This window comes from Oncorhynchus masou, chromosome 23 (genome assembly GCF_036934945.1).
Source record: "Oncorhynchus masou masou isolate Uvic2021 chromosome 23, UVic_Omas_1.1, whole genome shotgun sequence".
NCBI classification, from domain to species: domain Eukaryota; kingdom Metazoa; phylum Chordata; class Actinopteri; order Salmoniformes; family Salmonidae; genus Oncorhynchus; species Oncorhynchus masou.
In genome coordinates, this window is record NC_088234.1 from 42,889,062 (window position 1) to 42,907,307 (window position 18,246).

The 18,246-nt window shown below is 41.8% G+C and overlaps 1 protein-coding gene across 1 annotated transcript in view; it reads right to left on the minus strand.

Annotated features, from left to right (window-relative positions):
- The window catches only part of LOC135510870 (adhesion G protein-coupled receptor A3-like), a 270,757-nt gene that overhangs the window by 182,383 nt on the left and 70,128 nt on the right, over positions 1-18,246 (minus strand). The window contains exons 3-6 of the mRNA XM_064932169.1: positions 7,015-7,086; positions 6,094-6,165; positions 5,857-5,928; positions 5,557-5,720 (exon numbers count right to left, since the gene is read on the minus strand). Coding sequence (XP_064788241.1) covers positions 5,557-5,720; positions 5,857-5,928; positions 6,094-6,165; positions 7,015-7,086 — 380 coding nt within the window. The remainder of the gene's footprint in view (positions 1-5,556; positions 5,721-5,856; positions 5,929-6,093; positions 6,166-7,014; positions 7,087-18,246) is intronic.

The following is an 18,246-nucleotide window of genomic DNA, read 5'->3' on the forward strand; positions in this document are numbered from 1 at the left end:
CAATTCAGATATGATCCTGCGTATGACAGCTAAGGGGCAATGCAGTTCGATCTACCGCAGTCCTGGCTACTTACCAGAAGGCGCTCACCTTACTACTGTCCCCAACAGTGGTAGTTAATGCCATTTTATGTTCTCTGCTGTGTCCCTCTCCTCTATGTTCCCAATTGTCAGTACATGGGACTTCTTGTCCCACTTCTTATCAATGTGATTGCCCGTTGCAGTGATGTATGACAGCATATTCATAGATGTCCAAAAATCTGTTGTTAATGCCACGTATGGTGTTCGAGAGCTCGCACTCTGTACTTGCAGAGCAATCATTGTACATTTTCTCCATCCAGGCCGTCACAGTTTTTGGCATCTTGTAGTGTGCTTCTAGATATGCCATCAGGGCAGTGAAGCCGACATCCTCTACCATTGACAATGGATGCATATCAACTGTAATCAGTGCTGTGATTTTTTTTCACTCTGTCCCTTATCGCACTGCTGCCAGCAACGGGTTGGGGGTGACTTCCTTTCAGATGGTTAAGCATTGCACCTGTACTGCCCCTGTAGCTCAATTCCACCTGGCAAAGATTGCATTCATTTCACCACCTTCTCAAGTATTGCCAAACAGGACTTTGCTGCTGTCGCATCCCTGTCTCACACTCTGCCATTTTTCCAACCGCTAACGACGATGATGTGCGGAGCACTATAAAGTATACCTGTGGCAAATCATTTGAAAGATGCATATTTTCTACTACTAACTTTACAGCATTGTTGCAAAAGGTATTTGTATGTTTTGTGCCGCACTGTGATTTACATTTTGTAAATGAAAAAAAGTGTTAAAAAATGTTTGCCAGAGATTTTTTATGAACAATAACGATCCAAATGTCATTTAAACATTTAAACGTTCACACCCCTAGTACCAACTTCTGTCTGTAGCGTCTGAACGGTTTGGGCTACACGCTAAAGTATTCAGACGCCTTGACTTTTTCCACATTTTGTTACGTTACAGCCTTAATCAAAAATGTATTAAATTATTATTTTTCCTCATCAATCTACACATAATACCCCATAATGACAAAGCAAAAACAGGTTTTTAGAAATGTTTGCTAATTTATAAATAAATAAAACTCATATCACATTTACATAAGTATTCAGACCCTTTACTCAGTACTTTGGCAGTGATTACAGCCTTGAGTCTTCTTGGGAAGGATGCTACAAGCTTGGCAGACCAGTATTTGGGGAGTTTCTCCCATTCTTCTCTGCAGATCCTGTCAAGCTCTGTCAGGTTGGAGGGGAGCGTCACTGCACATCTATTTTCAGGTCTCTAGAGGTGTTTGATCGATTGGGTTCAAGTCCGGCTTCTAGCTCGGCCACTCAAGGACATTCAGGGACTTGTCCCAAAGCCACTCCTGCATTGTCTTGGCTGTGTGCTTAGGGTCGTTGTCCTGTTGGAAGGTGAACCTTCGCACCGGTCTGAGGTCATGAGCACTCTGGAGCAGGTTTTCATCGAGGATCTCTCTGTACTTTGCTCCATTCATCTTTCCCTCGATCCTGACTAGTTTCCTAGTCCCTGCCACTGAAAAACATCCCCACAGCATGATGCTTCACCGTAGGGATGGTGCCAGGCCAAAGAGTTCAATCTTGGTTTCATCAGACCAGAGAATCTTGTATCTCATGGTCTGAGGCTTTAGGTGCCTTTTGGCAAACTCCAAGAGGGCTGTCATGTGCCTTCTACTGAGGAGTGGCTTCCGTCTGGCCACTCTACCATAAAGGCCTGATTGGTGGGTGCTGCAGAGATGGTAGTCCTTCTGGAAGTTCTCCCATCTCCACAGAGGAACTCTAGAGCTCTGTCAGAGTGACCATCGGGTTCTTGGTCACCTCCCTGACCAAGGCCCTTCATCCCTGATTGCTCAGTTTGACCGGGCGGCCAGCTCTAGGGAGAGTCTTGGTGGTTCCAAATTTCTTCCATTTAATAATGATGGAGGCCACTGTGTTCTTTTGGACCTTCAACATTGCAGCAATTGTTTGGTATCTTTCCCTAGACATGTAACTCGACACAATCAGTCTCGGAGCTCTATGGACAATTCCTTCGACCTCATGGCTTGGTTTCTGCTCTGACATGCACTGTCAACTGTGGGACTTCATATTGACAGGTGTGTGCCTGTCCAAATCATGTCCAATTAATTGAATTTACCACAGGTGGACTCCAATCAAGTTGTAGAAACATCTCAAGGATGATCAATGGAAACAGGATGCATCTGAGGTCAATTTAGAGTCTCATAGTAAAGTGTCTGAATACTTTTTTTTTCTATCTTTACAAAATTTGCAAAAGTGTCCAAAAGCCTGTTTTTGGGGGGCGTTTTGTGTGTAGATTGATGAGGAATTTTTATTTATTTAATACATTTCATAATAAGGCTGTAATATAACAAAATGTGGAAGTCAAGGGGTCTGAATACTTTTTGAATGCACTTTATATGACCTCTATGGAAAGATGAGATTCTCCCGAACATGTTGTTGTTCTCCATTTTTCTCTACGACCCCCAAGTGTCACGGACTCGTCTCTGAAGGTACCGGGATGAACATGTAATGGAAGTGAATAGGGCATTTCCACATCAAAGGGTCATTCCATGGTAAATTATTATCATTATTTTATCTCTCAGACATAGGACACATGCACTTCAATCTGTTTTTCCATGTATGAATCTGTTATCAAATGCGTTTCTATGGACTAATAGCAGGCCAAATTCAATGTTTTATCATATATATATATATTTTTTTTTAAATACACAAAATTATAGCTACCGACAGGGGTCCTAAAATTCAAAATCAAATAGCTAAATGATCCTTGTTAAGACCATCTTAAAACAATTCCCAGCCCCAGGCCCCTAACCAGATTGACCTGTGTTCACTGGCAGGAGGGGCGTGCCGAGCAGCTGCTATGGCTGGTCCTGCAGTGAGTGGACACATGGCCAAACGTCTGGCAGTAGTCCACAGAGGAAACCATTCAAATCACTACAGAACAGCTCCACCAAAGCCTGGTACCTGATCTGTTTGTGCTGTCTTGCCAAACACAACTATGACCATAGGAGTTGGCAAGACAGCACAAACAGATCTGCGACCAGGCTAGTCCCGCCAATCCGCCCGCAACTGCTAAATCGGTCTGTGAGTGAGCCACATCATTCAGGATGGGAAGCCATTAAATGATAATCTCCTAATTAATCAAAACAAGTCCAACAATTCCATTTCCTCAATATGATTAGGCCCTTTCATGCACACTTTCCACACTTCTTATTGTAGTTGGATGTTGCTCAGATAACACTCTGTTTTTTTCAGAATACGGAGTTGTTCTACAAGTTCTACTGGCTGGCCACAGGGTCAGATGGGTATATTGGTCTATATGCATAAGGCCTGTAGTGACCATAAGAGGACCATGTCACTGCCGTAGCTTAATATAATAAATAATAACACCAGACATTACACCAGAGACCCAGGTTGTGTATGGATCATCCAATCGCTGCTATGTATTTCATTTCAATGAATTCCACAAAGAGGCCCTGCCTGGTTTTCACTGATGAAGCCTTGAGGAAACAGAAGTAGAGGCCCCGTGCTCCTTTATTCCTCCCTGTTTGTGTGCGTCTCTGCATGTGATCCTTATTTCACAGTGTTAGATGAGCTGAACAGCCGTTGCCCTGACCCCCCCCCATATCCGAGGAAGCACCTGATCCTGGCAGGAAGCCTCTCCTCCCTCCTCCCTCCGTCCGTTCCCCCTCGCTTGAGAATGACACTCGACCCGAACGCCATGTCAGACCGGCGAAAGGAGGAGAAACACTTTAAAATGTGCTCACCCTGACATCTGCTACTCGTTACATCACTTTGGAGAACTACGATAGAAGAAAATAAAAAAAGGACGGCGCGGATGGAATTCCCGAGCAACCTAATAGTTCAACCTAATAGTTCAACCTAATAGTTCAACCTAATGAAACGAGAGACAAATCTCTTGTTTGGTATGAGTTGGAGGGGTAGCTTTGTCAATTGTCATCTTATCGACCGCCATTCTCAGTAATACCTTGACCTATAGCATCAGGTGCTGAACAAACACAGCTGATACGTGATGAAGTGCTGATGGCCACAGTATAGCCTTGCTGCATTCCATGACATTAAGTGAACCCATACGGAGATAATAGGCTGAAAATAACATTACAAGAAGAGATTGTTAGAGCACTCCACTGTGTCCAATCGAAAATGGCTCTTGCCAAGCAAATAAATAAGGTATTATAGGAGGCTGTTGTATAGGGAGTAAAATCCCACGGAGGCATGCACGGTAATCTCATAATGGATGTGTTAGGCTGAAAGAACAATTCACTATTCCAACCATCCTAATTCCACTCTTGGCTTCATGTCATACGACTGTGTGGAATTACCCAGTAAGTGCTTGGATTGTTCCGCATTAAAGAAAAAAAAAACACACACTCAGGATTCCATAGAATAACTTCAGAATGTATCTGGTCGGGTACGTGGATAAGAAGTGTGTGAATAGAACAATCTCCCCAAACAAACACATGAAAGACTTAGAAAGAGTGACAAATGGGTCGGGACCTAATGCCTGGGACCTCTGACCTCTTGAACTACGTTGACTACCTTCATCGCACCTTGATAGATGGAAAAGTATTTGTCACCTGGTCTGTTTCTACTAGGAAATACTTGTGACATTCTACTGGATTTGATGAACTGGTTAATGTATGCCAAAAAAAAGCCAATTCTAAAAAAGTGGTTGGATCCAAATACTTATTTAAAATCTTCCTGGAAAATGTACTTTTTTAGACATTCTTATTCTAAAGAAATTCACCGCTAAGATGCATGATGTGGCTCCAAAACCCTTAGTGGGCTGGTCAAATGCCATCTCCAACATCAAAGACCTTTCGTTAGGTACCCCGGTATCTTGAACTGCTGTATCAATCCCCCCTACATGCTCATGTTTTGTCGCTGTACAAATCATGTGCATGCTATATCGTGTTTGATTGACATTGATAAAAGCACCCACTATTTTGTTTTCCTCCAACACACACACACACACACACCCCCACCACCCCACCCCAATTTCCATTTCGAGCAGTGACTCGTGTTTTCTCATCCCAGTGCAATATCCTCTAAGCGTGTGCAGGATACGGGGAGTGTAGGGGCAGGGCAGGGGAGAGCTGCTATCAGAAACGAGATGTGATTCCCCCCATGGCTCAGAGCACACAGAACAGCACACAGCACAGCACAGAGCAGAGATGGAAACACCAGAACTGCTAGCTACCTCACCAGTCCCCAGAGCTCTCCTCCATGTCTTCCTCACGGGCCATTCACTCACCTTACATACACAGAGGGGTGATTCAACAGACAGCAGGGAATATTCAGCCACAGACTTTCAGACATCGTCATAGGCCATATTCGTCATAATATACATTTATTTTGTGGGACAATGCAATTTCAAATATATACAGGAAAAAAAGGGGTCAATGTAACGCTTGTGTAGGTATTGTGTACGCCTTATTTAAAGAGAGATCGGGATGATGTGAGATAACATACCACATCTGAGCTGTGTCTCCCTCAGGTTGTGGACCTCCAGGCCGCGGAGGTGTGTGGGATGAACACACAGGGTGTCGTTGCCCAGAAGCACGCCGTTTGCCCTGGCCCACAGCAGCAGCCACTCCAGCTGACAGTCACAGAACAGAGACTCTGTAGAGAAGTGCCTGAGGGGATACGGCAACGGCGTTAAAACCATCACCGCACTGTTGTGTTGGTGTCATTTTGGTACAGGGTGAGACTGACTATCTGTTCGTAGGGTGTGTGTTTGTGTGTGTGTGTTGTTTCATTTTGTTTTCTTACAGGACTTCGAGAGACAGGAGGTGTGTGAATAGTCCCACCGGCAAGGAAGAGAAAATATTTCCAGATAGATTCCTGTGGGGAAAACAGTGCAAATACACATCAAACCAGTTAACTTTGAACAAGTAGAAAAGCCACAGTATCTGCCGTTGCGTTAGAGAAAAAACATTGATCCTACATCTCAAAACATCTCAAATTGTGCGTACAGTGCTGCATGTTTTCAATTTAGAGATTACTCACAATTTAGAGAGATTGCCAAGGTCTACAAACATTTCAGGAGAGAGGCAGCCAATCCGATTGTTGGACAGATCCCTATAAGGACAAAAAGCTAACTTTAAATGATGGCTAAGAGATAAACCAAGCCCATCTGACTTAAAGCATTAAGAGCACTGATCATCGCAGGAGAGCTGGCATGAGATAATACAGAATGAGCTTGGCTGTGACAACAAGTGTGTTGTGTGTGTTTTCGTGCCGTCTCCTCTTGTAATAACGTAATAACGAGAGCTTAAGCAGCTCAAGGAACTATGATGTTAAACCACCAGACCAATGTTTCTTTATTCCAGATCGTGGGATATCAACCCTGACCTTCTGTTACCCCTTCACCCCTCACATTACTATCCATCCTCACACACTTATGCACCACACATGCGCGCACAAACACACACTCATACACACAGAAGGCTGTCGTGGCTCTGTGCCCTTCCCCTCTGTAATTAAAGAGCTGCATTGCTGGAGCAGCTGTGGGAAAATAAGCAAGGCACTCAAGTAATCACCAGTTGGGGAGCACTTAAATTAGCACTCTGCTGCTCCCAGAGCCTGGCGCACTTGCCTGCTGCAACACCCCAGCAGCCTAAAACCTCCTAACAATCATGATGGAATTAAGTCATTTACGCTGCAGGGTTTATCTATGACCATCTTTGTGCGAGTGTGCTTAGGTTTGTGTGTGTGTGTGTGTGAGAGAGAGAGAGAGGAGTGTGTGTTTTATCTACCACTTCAGGAAAGAATGAATTTGCTGCTTCTTTTTTAATCATGGTGTCATAATTGTCACAGTGTAATAACCCTCCCCGCCCTCCCCTCACCAATGCCCCTTAACCCCCATAACACCCCTGGCCTCGCCGCTCCGTGTAGCCCACCCACTATGACAACCCGCTTCATACTTACAGTCTCCTCAGAGCCACCAGTCCGCGGAAGGCCCCGTGCTCCACCGTGCTAATCAAATTATTCCTCAGGTCCCTAAGAGAGAGAGGGAAGGATAAAGGGAAAGAGAAAGAGAGAGCGAGAGAGAGTAAGCAAGAGAGAGCGAGAGAGAATGAGAGAGAGGAGAGATAAGGGAGGTCACTTATCATGCCACTGAGTTTTGAGAGTCACATTGCTGGAGACAGGGAGGGGGATTGCCCCTTAAAACCCTCTCATCTGGCAGTACAGTAAGTGGTTGGCAGTTAGCGATGAGATACATTGAGCTGAGCTCTTGTCAGGGCCGAGCATGGAAGCTCAATGTGACATTAAGATGTAAACTCGAGCCTCCTAACAACGAAAACGCCATTTGTGATTCATTCAAGACGTGACAGTGCAGCTCCCATAGATCACAAGGCCAAGAAGATTTGGTGAAATGCAAAGATGGCAACTTTTACTAATGCTGTACTGACATGATGAAACACAGTTGTGAATACACAGTTAACCCTGAATAGAGATGGGTATCTCTATTCAGAAAGGAAATATTACTCTTTATCGCTTTGATGTGGTCCGATATTACATACATTTGAAATTGGCCATCATATGCATCATCAGTGACAGAGAATGATAGTGTACGGAGGTTATTTCAAGAAATACCAAGTCGGTCTGACACAAACGTTATAAACATTACAGTGGTTTTAGCCAGGATCACTCTGTTCCCAGTCCCTCGATTTCCCAACCCAACGTTTCTAAAAATGGACCGGCATCCTTCCCTAACCCTACTTCTCTCAGGCCAAAGAAAACTTCCTGAAATTGTGTCCCCCGGTTTCCTTTGACTGGGCCTGTCGGGAGTGATGAGAATCAGGAGGAGTCTGGCTCTCTCTCCGTCCAGATGTGTGTACAGTACAATACACCAGTGCAGTATGGATAGTCTAGCCTGTAATCTCAGCCCAAACCCAACTGCTGGTCACATCAGCAGTCATAAAAACATGCAAGGCCAGCCAAAGGCATTACAACAATACCACTAGCACTAATAAGTATAATGTGCCCCTTTCCCAATGTAAAAATTGAACGATAGTTTTTATTTGTAAAACAAAGCACTGCATTGAAACCAAACGATCATTTTCGGCTGTACAAAGCCAGAGCAGAATAAGTAAATGTTTTACTGTATATCCAACACAATCAGCTGAGTGCCTCACAGAATCAACCAAAAAAATCGAACTATCAAAGGGCATATTTTCTGCACCATTAGAAATACAGTAAGCCTGTAGACCACCAGCAGTGAAGGATTCCTTTGATGGAACTGATGCTAATTCAGTCAATGTAAAAAGAGTTACACACACACACACAGAAACCATAATTATCGTTAGATAAATGACTCCTGTCTGTCCTTAATGATGTGTGTCTGCTGTTTAATTGTTTGGTCCAGAGTTAAAACCCACTACACCATTACCCCAACCCACACTCCCTACTCTACCAGTTCATAGGCTAAAACTATTCTCAAAGCGCCACTTCACTTTCATTTATTCTTGTGCCTGTGGATTTTTGGTGGTCCACAATGATTGGCATGGCAAAATTGGTTTTGGCAATCTCCATTGGCTTTCAATGGACCCGACAGCACATAAACCCTCTGAGTACATCAGGGTCAGTTTCACTCCAACCCTCTCTCCAAGTTCTGGAGCTCCCCATATGTTGGTTTTCAAGCACTGCCTCACTGTGATGGGAAAACTAAACGAGTGGATACAGTGGAACGGAGAGTAGATACCGAGTATAGCACTCTACAGGCCAGGGCTTCTCAGATCTCTCCTCTTGTCGATGGGAGCCTTTGATTTATACAAATCCTGTTATGAGGGAGAGGGTGGACTGGCGAAGGGTAAGGTCAAAGGTCATTCACTGTGCCTCTTACTTTGCTCTTCTTCTTCACAGCACACACAGCAGCCAACCACAGCCAGAGGTCTTCTCAGTGCTCCTGTCTCGTAGTCAAGGTACTACGAGCACTGAGCAGAAAACAATAATAACAGCTGGGACTTATCTTCGGTTATGAGATGTACTGTGGGCGTGGGTTATTTTGCACTGTGAGCAGACAACAATAATGACAGCTGTTGTTGCTTGCTTTGATCTTATACTGTGGGTTACTCTGTTATCATGTCAATCAACTGTCCCAGTTAAACACATCTCGTTCTAAAGTGAAGGTCGGTGTGTGTTGTTAGATTGCTGTATTGCATTGTTAGGTGATTGGCAGCAGAGAGAGTGAAAGGCAGGATGGAGGCCCAGTTGAATAAATAAGACTTCCTATTTCCTGAGAGAGGTCTGTTTGTAGGTCCGGTGCACACACACGCATGCACGCGCACACTGACTGTTACCTATATCTGAATTCACACTGAAACATGTACAGCTGGCTAAACTCAGCAAGATATGGATATTTAAACATTAAGCTGTTTCTCCCCCGAACCTTGAGCATGTGAAGTATGACCGGGAACTGCACTGTGCATGGTCCTGGCTCTAGCGAAACCGTGACATAAACTCCAATATATGTGGAAGATGTTTGAAAAGCTACTGAAGTGGTTCCCCAATTAATTCTGGCTGTGCTGTAGATCTTAGACTGCTGAGGCTGTTCACCATATGACACTAATGGGAAGATTAATCTCCTACTCTGGCCGTTCAGCACACACAAACGCACACACACACACGCACAAACATGCTCGCACACGAACACACACCACACCACACAAACACACACGAAAGGGGACATAGACCTCCAACAATAGACTGTACTCTGACTGGATGGACTCGGACTTGACATAGTGCAGGACATGATCACCCTTGTCTCTGATTCATAGACACACTGTGTTGTTGTTACAATCAGCATGGCTTAGATTCAAATCAGTTTACATTCTGGCATTAGCAAACACACAAAATGAGTGAGTGAGCAGGCACGGAGTCAAGGGCATACAGGTTACATCATGGACGGGCAACTTTCAATAGGGTGGGGCCACAAAAAAATCTAAACTCATCATGAGGGGCCGCAGTGGCTCGCGGGTCTGTGTACACACATATAAAGTTGTGGAGAAGTACAGATCAGGGTTGGATTATAAAAAAAATATCAGAAACTTTGAACATCCCACAGAGCACCATTAAATGCGTTATTAGAAAAGAGAAAGAATATGGCACCACATCAAACCTGCCGAGAGGACATTAATCAGAGAGGCAACAAAGATAACCCTGAAGGAGCTGCAAAGCTCCACTGCGAGATTGGAGTATCTGTCCATAGGACAACGTTAAGCCGTACACTCCACAGAGCTGGGCTTTATGGAAGAGTGGCCAGAAAAAAAGCCATTGCTTAAATAAAAAATAAGCAAACACATTTGCTGTTCGCCGAAACGCTTGTGGGAGACTCCCCAAACATATGAAAGGAGGTACTCTGGTTAGATGACACTAAAATTTAGCTTTTTGGCCATCAAGGAAAACACTGTCTGGCGCAATCCCAACACCTCGCATCACCCCGAGAACACCATCCACATAATGAAGCATGGTGGCGGCAGCATCATGCTGTGGGGATGTTTTTTCATCAGCAGGGACTGGGAAACTGGTCAGAATTGAAGGAATAATGGAATTTCTTGAGGGAAACCTGTTTCAGTTTTCCAGAGATTTGAGACTGGGATGGAGGTTCACCATCCAGCAGGACAATGATGCTAATCATACTGGTAAAGCAACACTCGAGTGGTTTAAGGAGAAACATTTAAATGTCTTGGAATGGCCTAGTCAAAGTCCAGACCTCAATCCAATTGTGGTATGACTTAAAGATTGCTGTACACCAGCGGAACCCATCCAACTTGAAGGAGCTGGAAAAGTTTTGCCTTGAAGAATGGGCAAAAATCCCAGCAGCTAGATGTGCCAAGCTTATAGAGACATACCCCAAGAGACTTGCAGCTGTAATTGCTGTTTTTTTGTCTTATTTCTTGTTTGTTTCACAATATATATTTTTTCATTTTCAAATGGGTAGGCATGTTGTGTAAATCAAATGATACAAACCCCCCAACAAATCTAAACTGCAACAAAATAGGAAAAATGCCAAGGGGGTGAATAATTTTGCAAGCCACTGTAGAGAAAATGTTGCAGTTTGAAAGAAAGCTTGCTGCGACTCCGCATATTCTCAAAAATAAGTTGAGACACCGACTGAGTTCCCAACCCAGAAAAAAATGAATCCGCGGGCCTACAGTTGCCCATCCCTGGGTTACATGATTATATACCATGACTAATTAATTTCCAATTAATTTATGCCGTTAAATAGACAACAATGCTTTATCATATGGCATATTATAGAATATGCACTGATATCTAATAAAACCAAGAGATGACAAATAGTATTGTGTAAGCTCTCTACCATGTCAGGCATGGTATGCCCCATCTCATTTGTGTTATGCATGAGGGTAATGTTTTGAGCGTCCAGTAAACAGAGGTAATCCTGTAGTTGTGGGGAGTGAAGCCAAAACCTACCCCCACTGTGTCAGAGAAGCAGTATTCAGGTCAGAGCAGTGGAGATTCACTCACACACACACACAGACAGACAGAGGACAGTACAGAGTGCCCTGCTAACCATTGTTCCACAGGATAAAAGGGGGGAGAGGGAATGAGAGAGAGAAATTGAGAGGGAGAGAGCGAGATTAATGGGTAAATCCATTTGAATTCAATCACTTTTTGAGCGCGCCCCTTTTGATTGAAACAAAACGTTCCATACATGTTTTCCCATGGAAGAAGTGGCCAGACTTTTGGACCTGTATACCAACACATTCAGCAGATGAATCCTACAGACGAAGAACCATATATGTGACATATTTTTCCATTTTTAGATAATCCATTATTTTTATATTATTAATAGTGTGTACCATAATAGGTGTTTTATGGTTGACAAATAATTCACAATACCCATATCTTCCGACAACAATTGATATTTTTTTGTTATTTCAAAAAATACTTTTTTTATTGCCGTTTTAATTTTTAGAATGTGGAAGAACAGTATATGTGACGTTTTGCATGACTCTTGTAAGATGCCCTTTTTTAACACCTGATATGATGTTTTAAGTACTTTCAAGTACAGATGCCCTTCATGTAAATAACTTAAATGCAATATGTCGTTAATTCATTTGTATGGAGGTTCATTTAAAGGTGGTCTATCAATATTAGTACTGATCACTTTTCTTAAAAGTTGAGTCATGAAATCTTAGTCTCATTTAAAATGAAGCCCTCAATTTGAACATACCATAGAATAACTACACAAATAGAATACAATTCAATTAATTCAATCAAAACAAGCACAACTTGTACATATCAAATATGGATCAATGTGATGTGCCAATATGCATGTCCATTATGCACGTCCCTAAGGTCAATATTACAAAACGTTCAGAAAACCATTCTCTTTGGGATTAACACTATGGTCAGCAATTAAGTTTTGAATTGCGTTAAACCCATGCTAAAGGCAAGAAATGTCCTTCTGTACTGAGGTGACAGCAGTAAATAAGTATTAACTGCTGAGAGTTAATGCTAAATGTGGTGACAGAGAGACGCACTGTATATTCTCTTTTCTCTGTATATATCAATGATGTTGCTCTTGCTGCGGGCGATTCTCTGATCCACCTCTACGCAGACGACACCATTCTGTATACTTCCGGCCCGTCCTTGGACACTGTGCTATCTAACCTCCAAACGAGCTTCAATGCCATACAACACTCCTTCTGTGGCCTCCAACTGCTCTTAAACGCTAGTAAAACCAAATGCATGCTTTTCAACCGTTCACTGCATGCACCCGCACGCCCGACTAGCATCACCACCCTGGATGGTTCCGACCTAGAATATGTGGACATCTATAAGTACCTAGGTTTCTGGCTAGACTGTAAACTCTCCTTCCAGACTCATATCAAACATCTAAAGTCAAATCTAGAGTCGGCTTTCTATTCCGCAACAAAACCTCCTTCACTCACGCCTGCCAAACTTACCCTAGTAAAACTGACTATCCTACCGATCCTCAACTTCGGCGATGTCATCTACAAAATAGCTTCCAATACTCTACTCAGCAAACTGGATGCAGTCTAACACAGTGCCATCCGTTTTGTTACTAAAGCACCTTATACCACCCACCACTGTGACCTGTATGCTCTAGTCGGCTGGCCCTCGCTACTTATTCGTCGCCAGACCCACTGGCTCCAGGTCATCTACAAGTCCATGCTAGGTAAAGCTCCGCCTTATCTCAGTTCACTGGTCACGATGGCAACACCCACCCGTAGCACGCGCTCCAGCAGGTGTATCTCACTGATCATCCCTAAAGCCAACACCTCATTTGGCTGCCTTACGTTCCAGTTCTCTGCTGCCTGTGACTGGAACGAATTGCAAAAATCGCTGAAGTTGTAGACTTTTATCTCCCTCACCAACTTCAAACATCTGCTATCTGAGCAGCTAACCAATCGCTGCATCTGTACATAGTCTATCTGTAAATAGCCCACCCAATTTTACCTACCTCATCCCCATACTGTTTATATGTATTTACTTTTCTGCTCTTTTGCACACCAATATATCTACCTGTACATGACCATCTGATCATTTATCACTCCAGTGTTAATCTGCAAAATTGTAATTATTTGCCGACCTCCTCATGCCTTTTGCACACAATGTATATAGACTCTTTTTTTTCTACTGTGTTATTGACTTGTTAATTGTTTACTCCATTTGTAACTCTGTGTTGTCTGTTCACACTGCTATGTTTTATCTTGGCCAGGTCACAGTTGCAAATGAGCACTTGTTCTCAACTAGCCTACCTGGTTAAATAAAGGTATAATAATAATAATAATAAAATTGTAATGAATCAAAAAAGGGAATCAAGATCAAATGATTACTCACATACTGTATGTGATGACTTATATGTTTTTAATTCATTCAGATTAAAAAAGGTTCAAATGATCACACACAAAATAATTCTCCACAGAACACATTGTACATAACATTTTCTACACTAGCAACAACATCTTAAAATTAAATTAATTCAATACATTGTGCTGGTTCAAATCATACACAAATTGATTCACATAGAAAACACCTACTATACATTTAATTTCCGACAATAGGGGTGACATGTCTTCTGAAATGTATTCAGATTCAACATACTATACAGGTTCAGGGGATTGTAAACTCAGAAAAAAACGCTTAATTATGTAGCTTGGTTTAACAACAAATTATTCACTCTGCAGTGATTCATAAAAAGAGCGTGCAGCAGCTGGCAAGTAGTTGAGCATGGTCATCAGATCTTGGTACTTGTTTTTTCTTTGATGGGCAGAGGACTCTCATATGCTCCAGGGTAGTGGCTTGCAAAATAGGGAGGTGGAGGTGTCGCTCCTTTGTTCTGGTTTGGAGATCAGCCACGATTTCCATCCCTCAAATAGACTGTGGCTCTGTCTGGCGTACAGATTCCAAGGATGCTCAACTGAAATTAGAACAGAAACATTTGAAGTTCCTGACATTAATAAACAACTTTCACAGTCAAGCAGTAGGATATTTTATTGTTAGAACAACATGTTGCATGCTGATGGGATGTTAGTAAACTATTCTCTGTGCAATACCTGTGACTTTTAACCACCTCACTGAGGTGATCTGTAGTCCAGCTGGTCGCTTGAGGACCGAATCTGGGAGGTGCCTGAAGTCTTCACATTGCATCCTCATCACCTTGAATGGTTTTGCTGGTTGTACTTCAAGTATCATCTTTGAAACATCATCGGGTGTATGAAGGACTGACACCTTGCGCCTCTTCTCGATGGTGTCAAAAGATCGATCACAAGGAAAAGAATGGCCAGAGACCATGAACTTCTGCTCAACTTGGGTAAAGTAACCCATAGAGACGAGCATCGACATCAGATTGAGCATCCGCCAGTTGTTATTCTGCCCACAGCATCTGTCACTGAAGATGATCAACTTGCGCACCTCTGGTTTGGTGAGTGGCGTGAATTTTGTCTTCATCCACTTCAATATGCAGCTTGCCACCTCAATGCACCCTCACACTGTATCCCGCAGGGATTGCACACCAACGTTACATATAACTATCTAGCTACTGTAGCCATGTCGAATCATCGGGTGGATGGAGAAAAAGTAGCTAGCTATGTTTCTTCTATAATCTAGCAATAACATTTGTAACGATAATGTATAAGTTAGTAGCCAACAAACTTTAGCTAATATGTTTTCTCTATAGTTACAAATGAGACAACACAGAACATACATGTTAGTTACTGTACTCTATAGCTAGCTAGCCTGATTGTTTAATATACGGTTCTTCCACATATCTCTTTTGGACAGCTTTTCCCAGTTTTTTCTTGGCCCTTACGATTTGTATAGGGTTTTCCCGCATTCCGTAAGATCTTCCTTTGCCTGTCTTTCCATTCTTTTAGTTTTGTTTTACGTTTCTTTCCCACATTTCGACGATTTTCATCTGCAACAGAAAAGTTGTGAGCTTGTCCGTCCATTCTGAGTGGTGCACATAAACGGTTATTCCACAAGAGCCTATCTTTAAATTTAAAATGATTGTTAATTAATGAAAGCTTGTTAATTCACTATTGAAAAAGTGTGTCCAATAATGGTTTTTCATGTATATCTCTTTTTATTTTATTTTAAATCACATATGGTTCTTCGTCTGTAGGATTCAGATGAAGGTAGGTGCTTAAATTGACCCATTTTGCATATCCCAACATACCATGAGACATCGATGTCCTTAACACTGGAAAATTAAACGGTTGAGTTGGATATCATTGAAAAGCTTACAAACAGTACTATCAAAAATCTTATTATATTTTGAAAAAATGTTTTTATAAAAATGATGTCATTTTTAAACCTTTAACGTCAATTATCTAAAAGCAAGTAAACTGTTGTAGCTAAGACCCTATTTCACATAATTTGAGGTTTTGTGTTGTGCACGTCCTCGGTCGAGACACAACATGCTCTTGAATACAGGGTGGGTGGCATTTAAATCATATAAATATAATGAATAGAATGGATCTATCCCTTCCGACCACTTTGAAATTGAAATTGAATGGAAATGTTTACTTATCATTACTACCACAAAGATGACCACTGGTCGACCCACTGTTGAATGTCAACTGAAATGGTCATGTCTATTCTACTATCTATATTTCTATAAGTTCAAATAGGTTTCCTAGTATAAAACAACAGATATTCCACTTCAAGTCAACATTCTCAGATGTGTGGACCTCCAACCATCCTTGTGTTACCATTTGAAAGTAGAAATGTAAGTGTTATTCCCATTTTAGTACATTTATCAGCCAACATCTGAAACCCACCCTGTGAGTGCATGGCAGGCACAACACAAAAGCCTTAGACAATGTAAAATAGGGTCTAAGTTACAACATATTCGAATATGAAGGGGGAAAAACATTTTTAGATAATTGACGTTTTAAATGTACATTTTTATTCAAAAACATATTTTTTCTGAAACTAAATATTTTGACAACCCTGTTTGTAAGCTTTTAAAGGTGCACTATGCAGAAATCGCTCCACCATTTCCTGGTTGCTCAAATTCTAATAGCAAAACAAGCAAGTACAGTGTAGAGAATCATTGTACCAACTAAACAGCAAGTTAAAGAAGCAAAAACTAAACTTAAGACCAGGAAACATAGAAATAGCGCACATTCAGTCGTACATATCTACTGCTTCTTTGACCTGCTTTTAGTGAGAATGACAGATCTATAACTTACATTTCTATGTGAATTTGGTCGGTTCGCCCCAGGAAGGTTACATAAAGCAGCTATAAATGACATCAATGTCAACCGTTTATCTTTTCCTGTGATCAAGTCATGGATGTCTCATGGTTTGGTGGGGTATGCAAAATGGGTCAACTTTGAGCACCTTTTATCTTTTGAATGTTTTGGAATTCAGGTCCAAAAAGTCACTTTCTGAGCACTTTCACAACGGGCACTTTTACAGGTTTTGTTCAAATCAAAAGATGTTCTGTCAAAAAGGTTTTGAATTCAAATGGATTTACCCTAATGAGAGAAAGAGAGCAGTCTCTGACAGAGAGAAAAAGGCCACTATGTAGCCTAACAATTGGAAAACTGCTTCCTATCAAGGTGGGACCGCATTGGACACCACAGACACCCCTCAGTACTTCAATCCAACCATGAATGCACAGCGCAGAATAATACAACAACACAAACATGCTAATTTGCCTGGGATTTGATAAGTACATATTGAAACTGAGATTACATCCTTCCTCATTCTCCATGGTACAGTTATAACTAGTTTGCTCATATTACATATCCTGGATCAATTTGCTCTCCCACTGAGGAAACAAGCTGGCAGGAAGAAACGTCTCATCAGACACTTCAAATCAGATCATACACATCTAATTAGGATGGATAACCACCTAATGTAAATAAATATGCTTTGAGATCTCTCAGAGGAGAGTAAAAAAGGGATAAGTAAGACAGTTCAGTCCAATTAGAGCGACTGAGTGTATGCAATGTGACAGTAGTAGCAGCCACTGCCAGAGCATCAAAAGGCAATGGGCTTCCATTAATAACATAGAAGAAAATGACATACAGTAAGAGCACTCTGGCGGGACCAACCATCATGCATTAATAATAAATGCACGACAAATAAAATACTACCTGTTGATAGAACCTATGTCAATGGCCCACAATTTTGTGGGTATAGAAGTTTATATTTTCCTAACATTTAAGATATGTTATTTGTCCAATGCAGCTGTTTTTATCTCGACATCACATAATTTCTGGATAACAACTAAAAAAATCTTATTGTTAATATTTAAAAAAAAAAATAAGTTTTTATTATTGTCAAAATTAAACAAAAATAGCTTCTTAGCAAAGAGCAATTTCTCAAGCAAGAATTTAGCTAGGACTGTCTGGGAGTGTTCTGAGTGTGGAAGAGAAAACTGAAAACTAGCTGTTATTGGCAGAGAGGTTTGGAACTTTCTTATTTATTGCTATATTAACTAATGTACCACCTGGTGATGTAACTTGGCAGGCCAAAACTCCATCCCACCAGAACAGGCTGAAATTTCAGTTGTTCTTTTCAAACACATATTGCAATAAAAGGGCATTATCATTTTAAAGTATTATTCCAAACCTCAGTGTGGAAATATGTATAAAACACAGTGAATTCATGTTTGACTGCACCTGGCCTTTAAGAAGTTATTCCTCCTTTAGA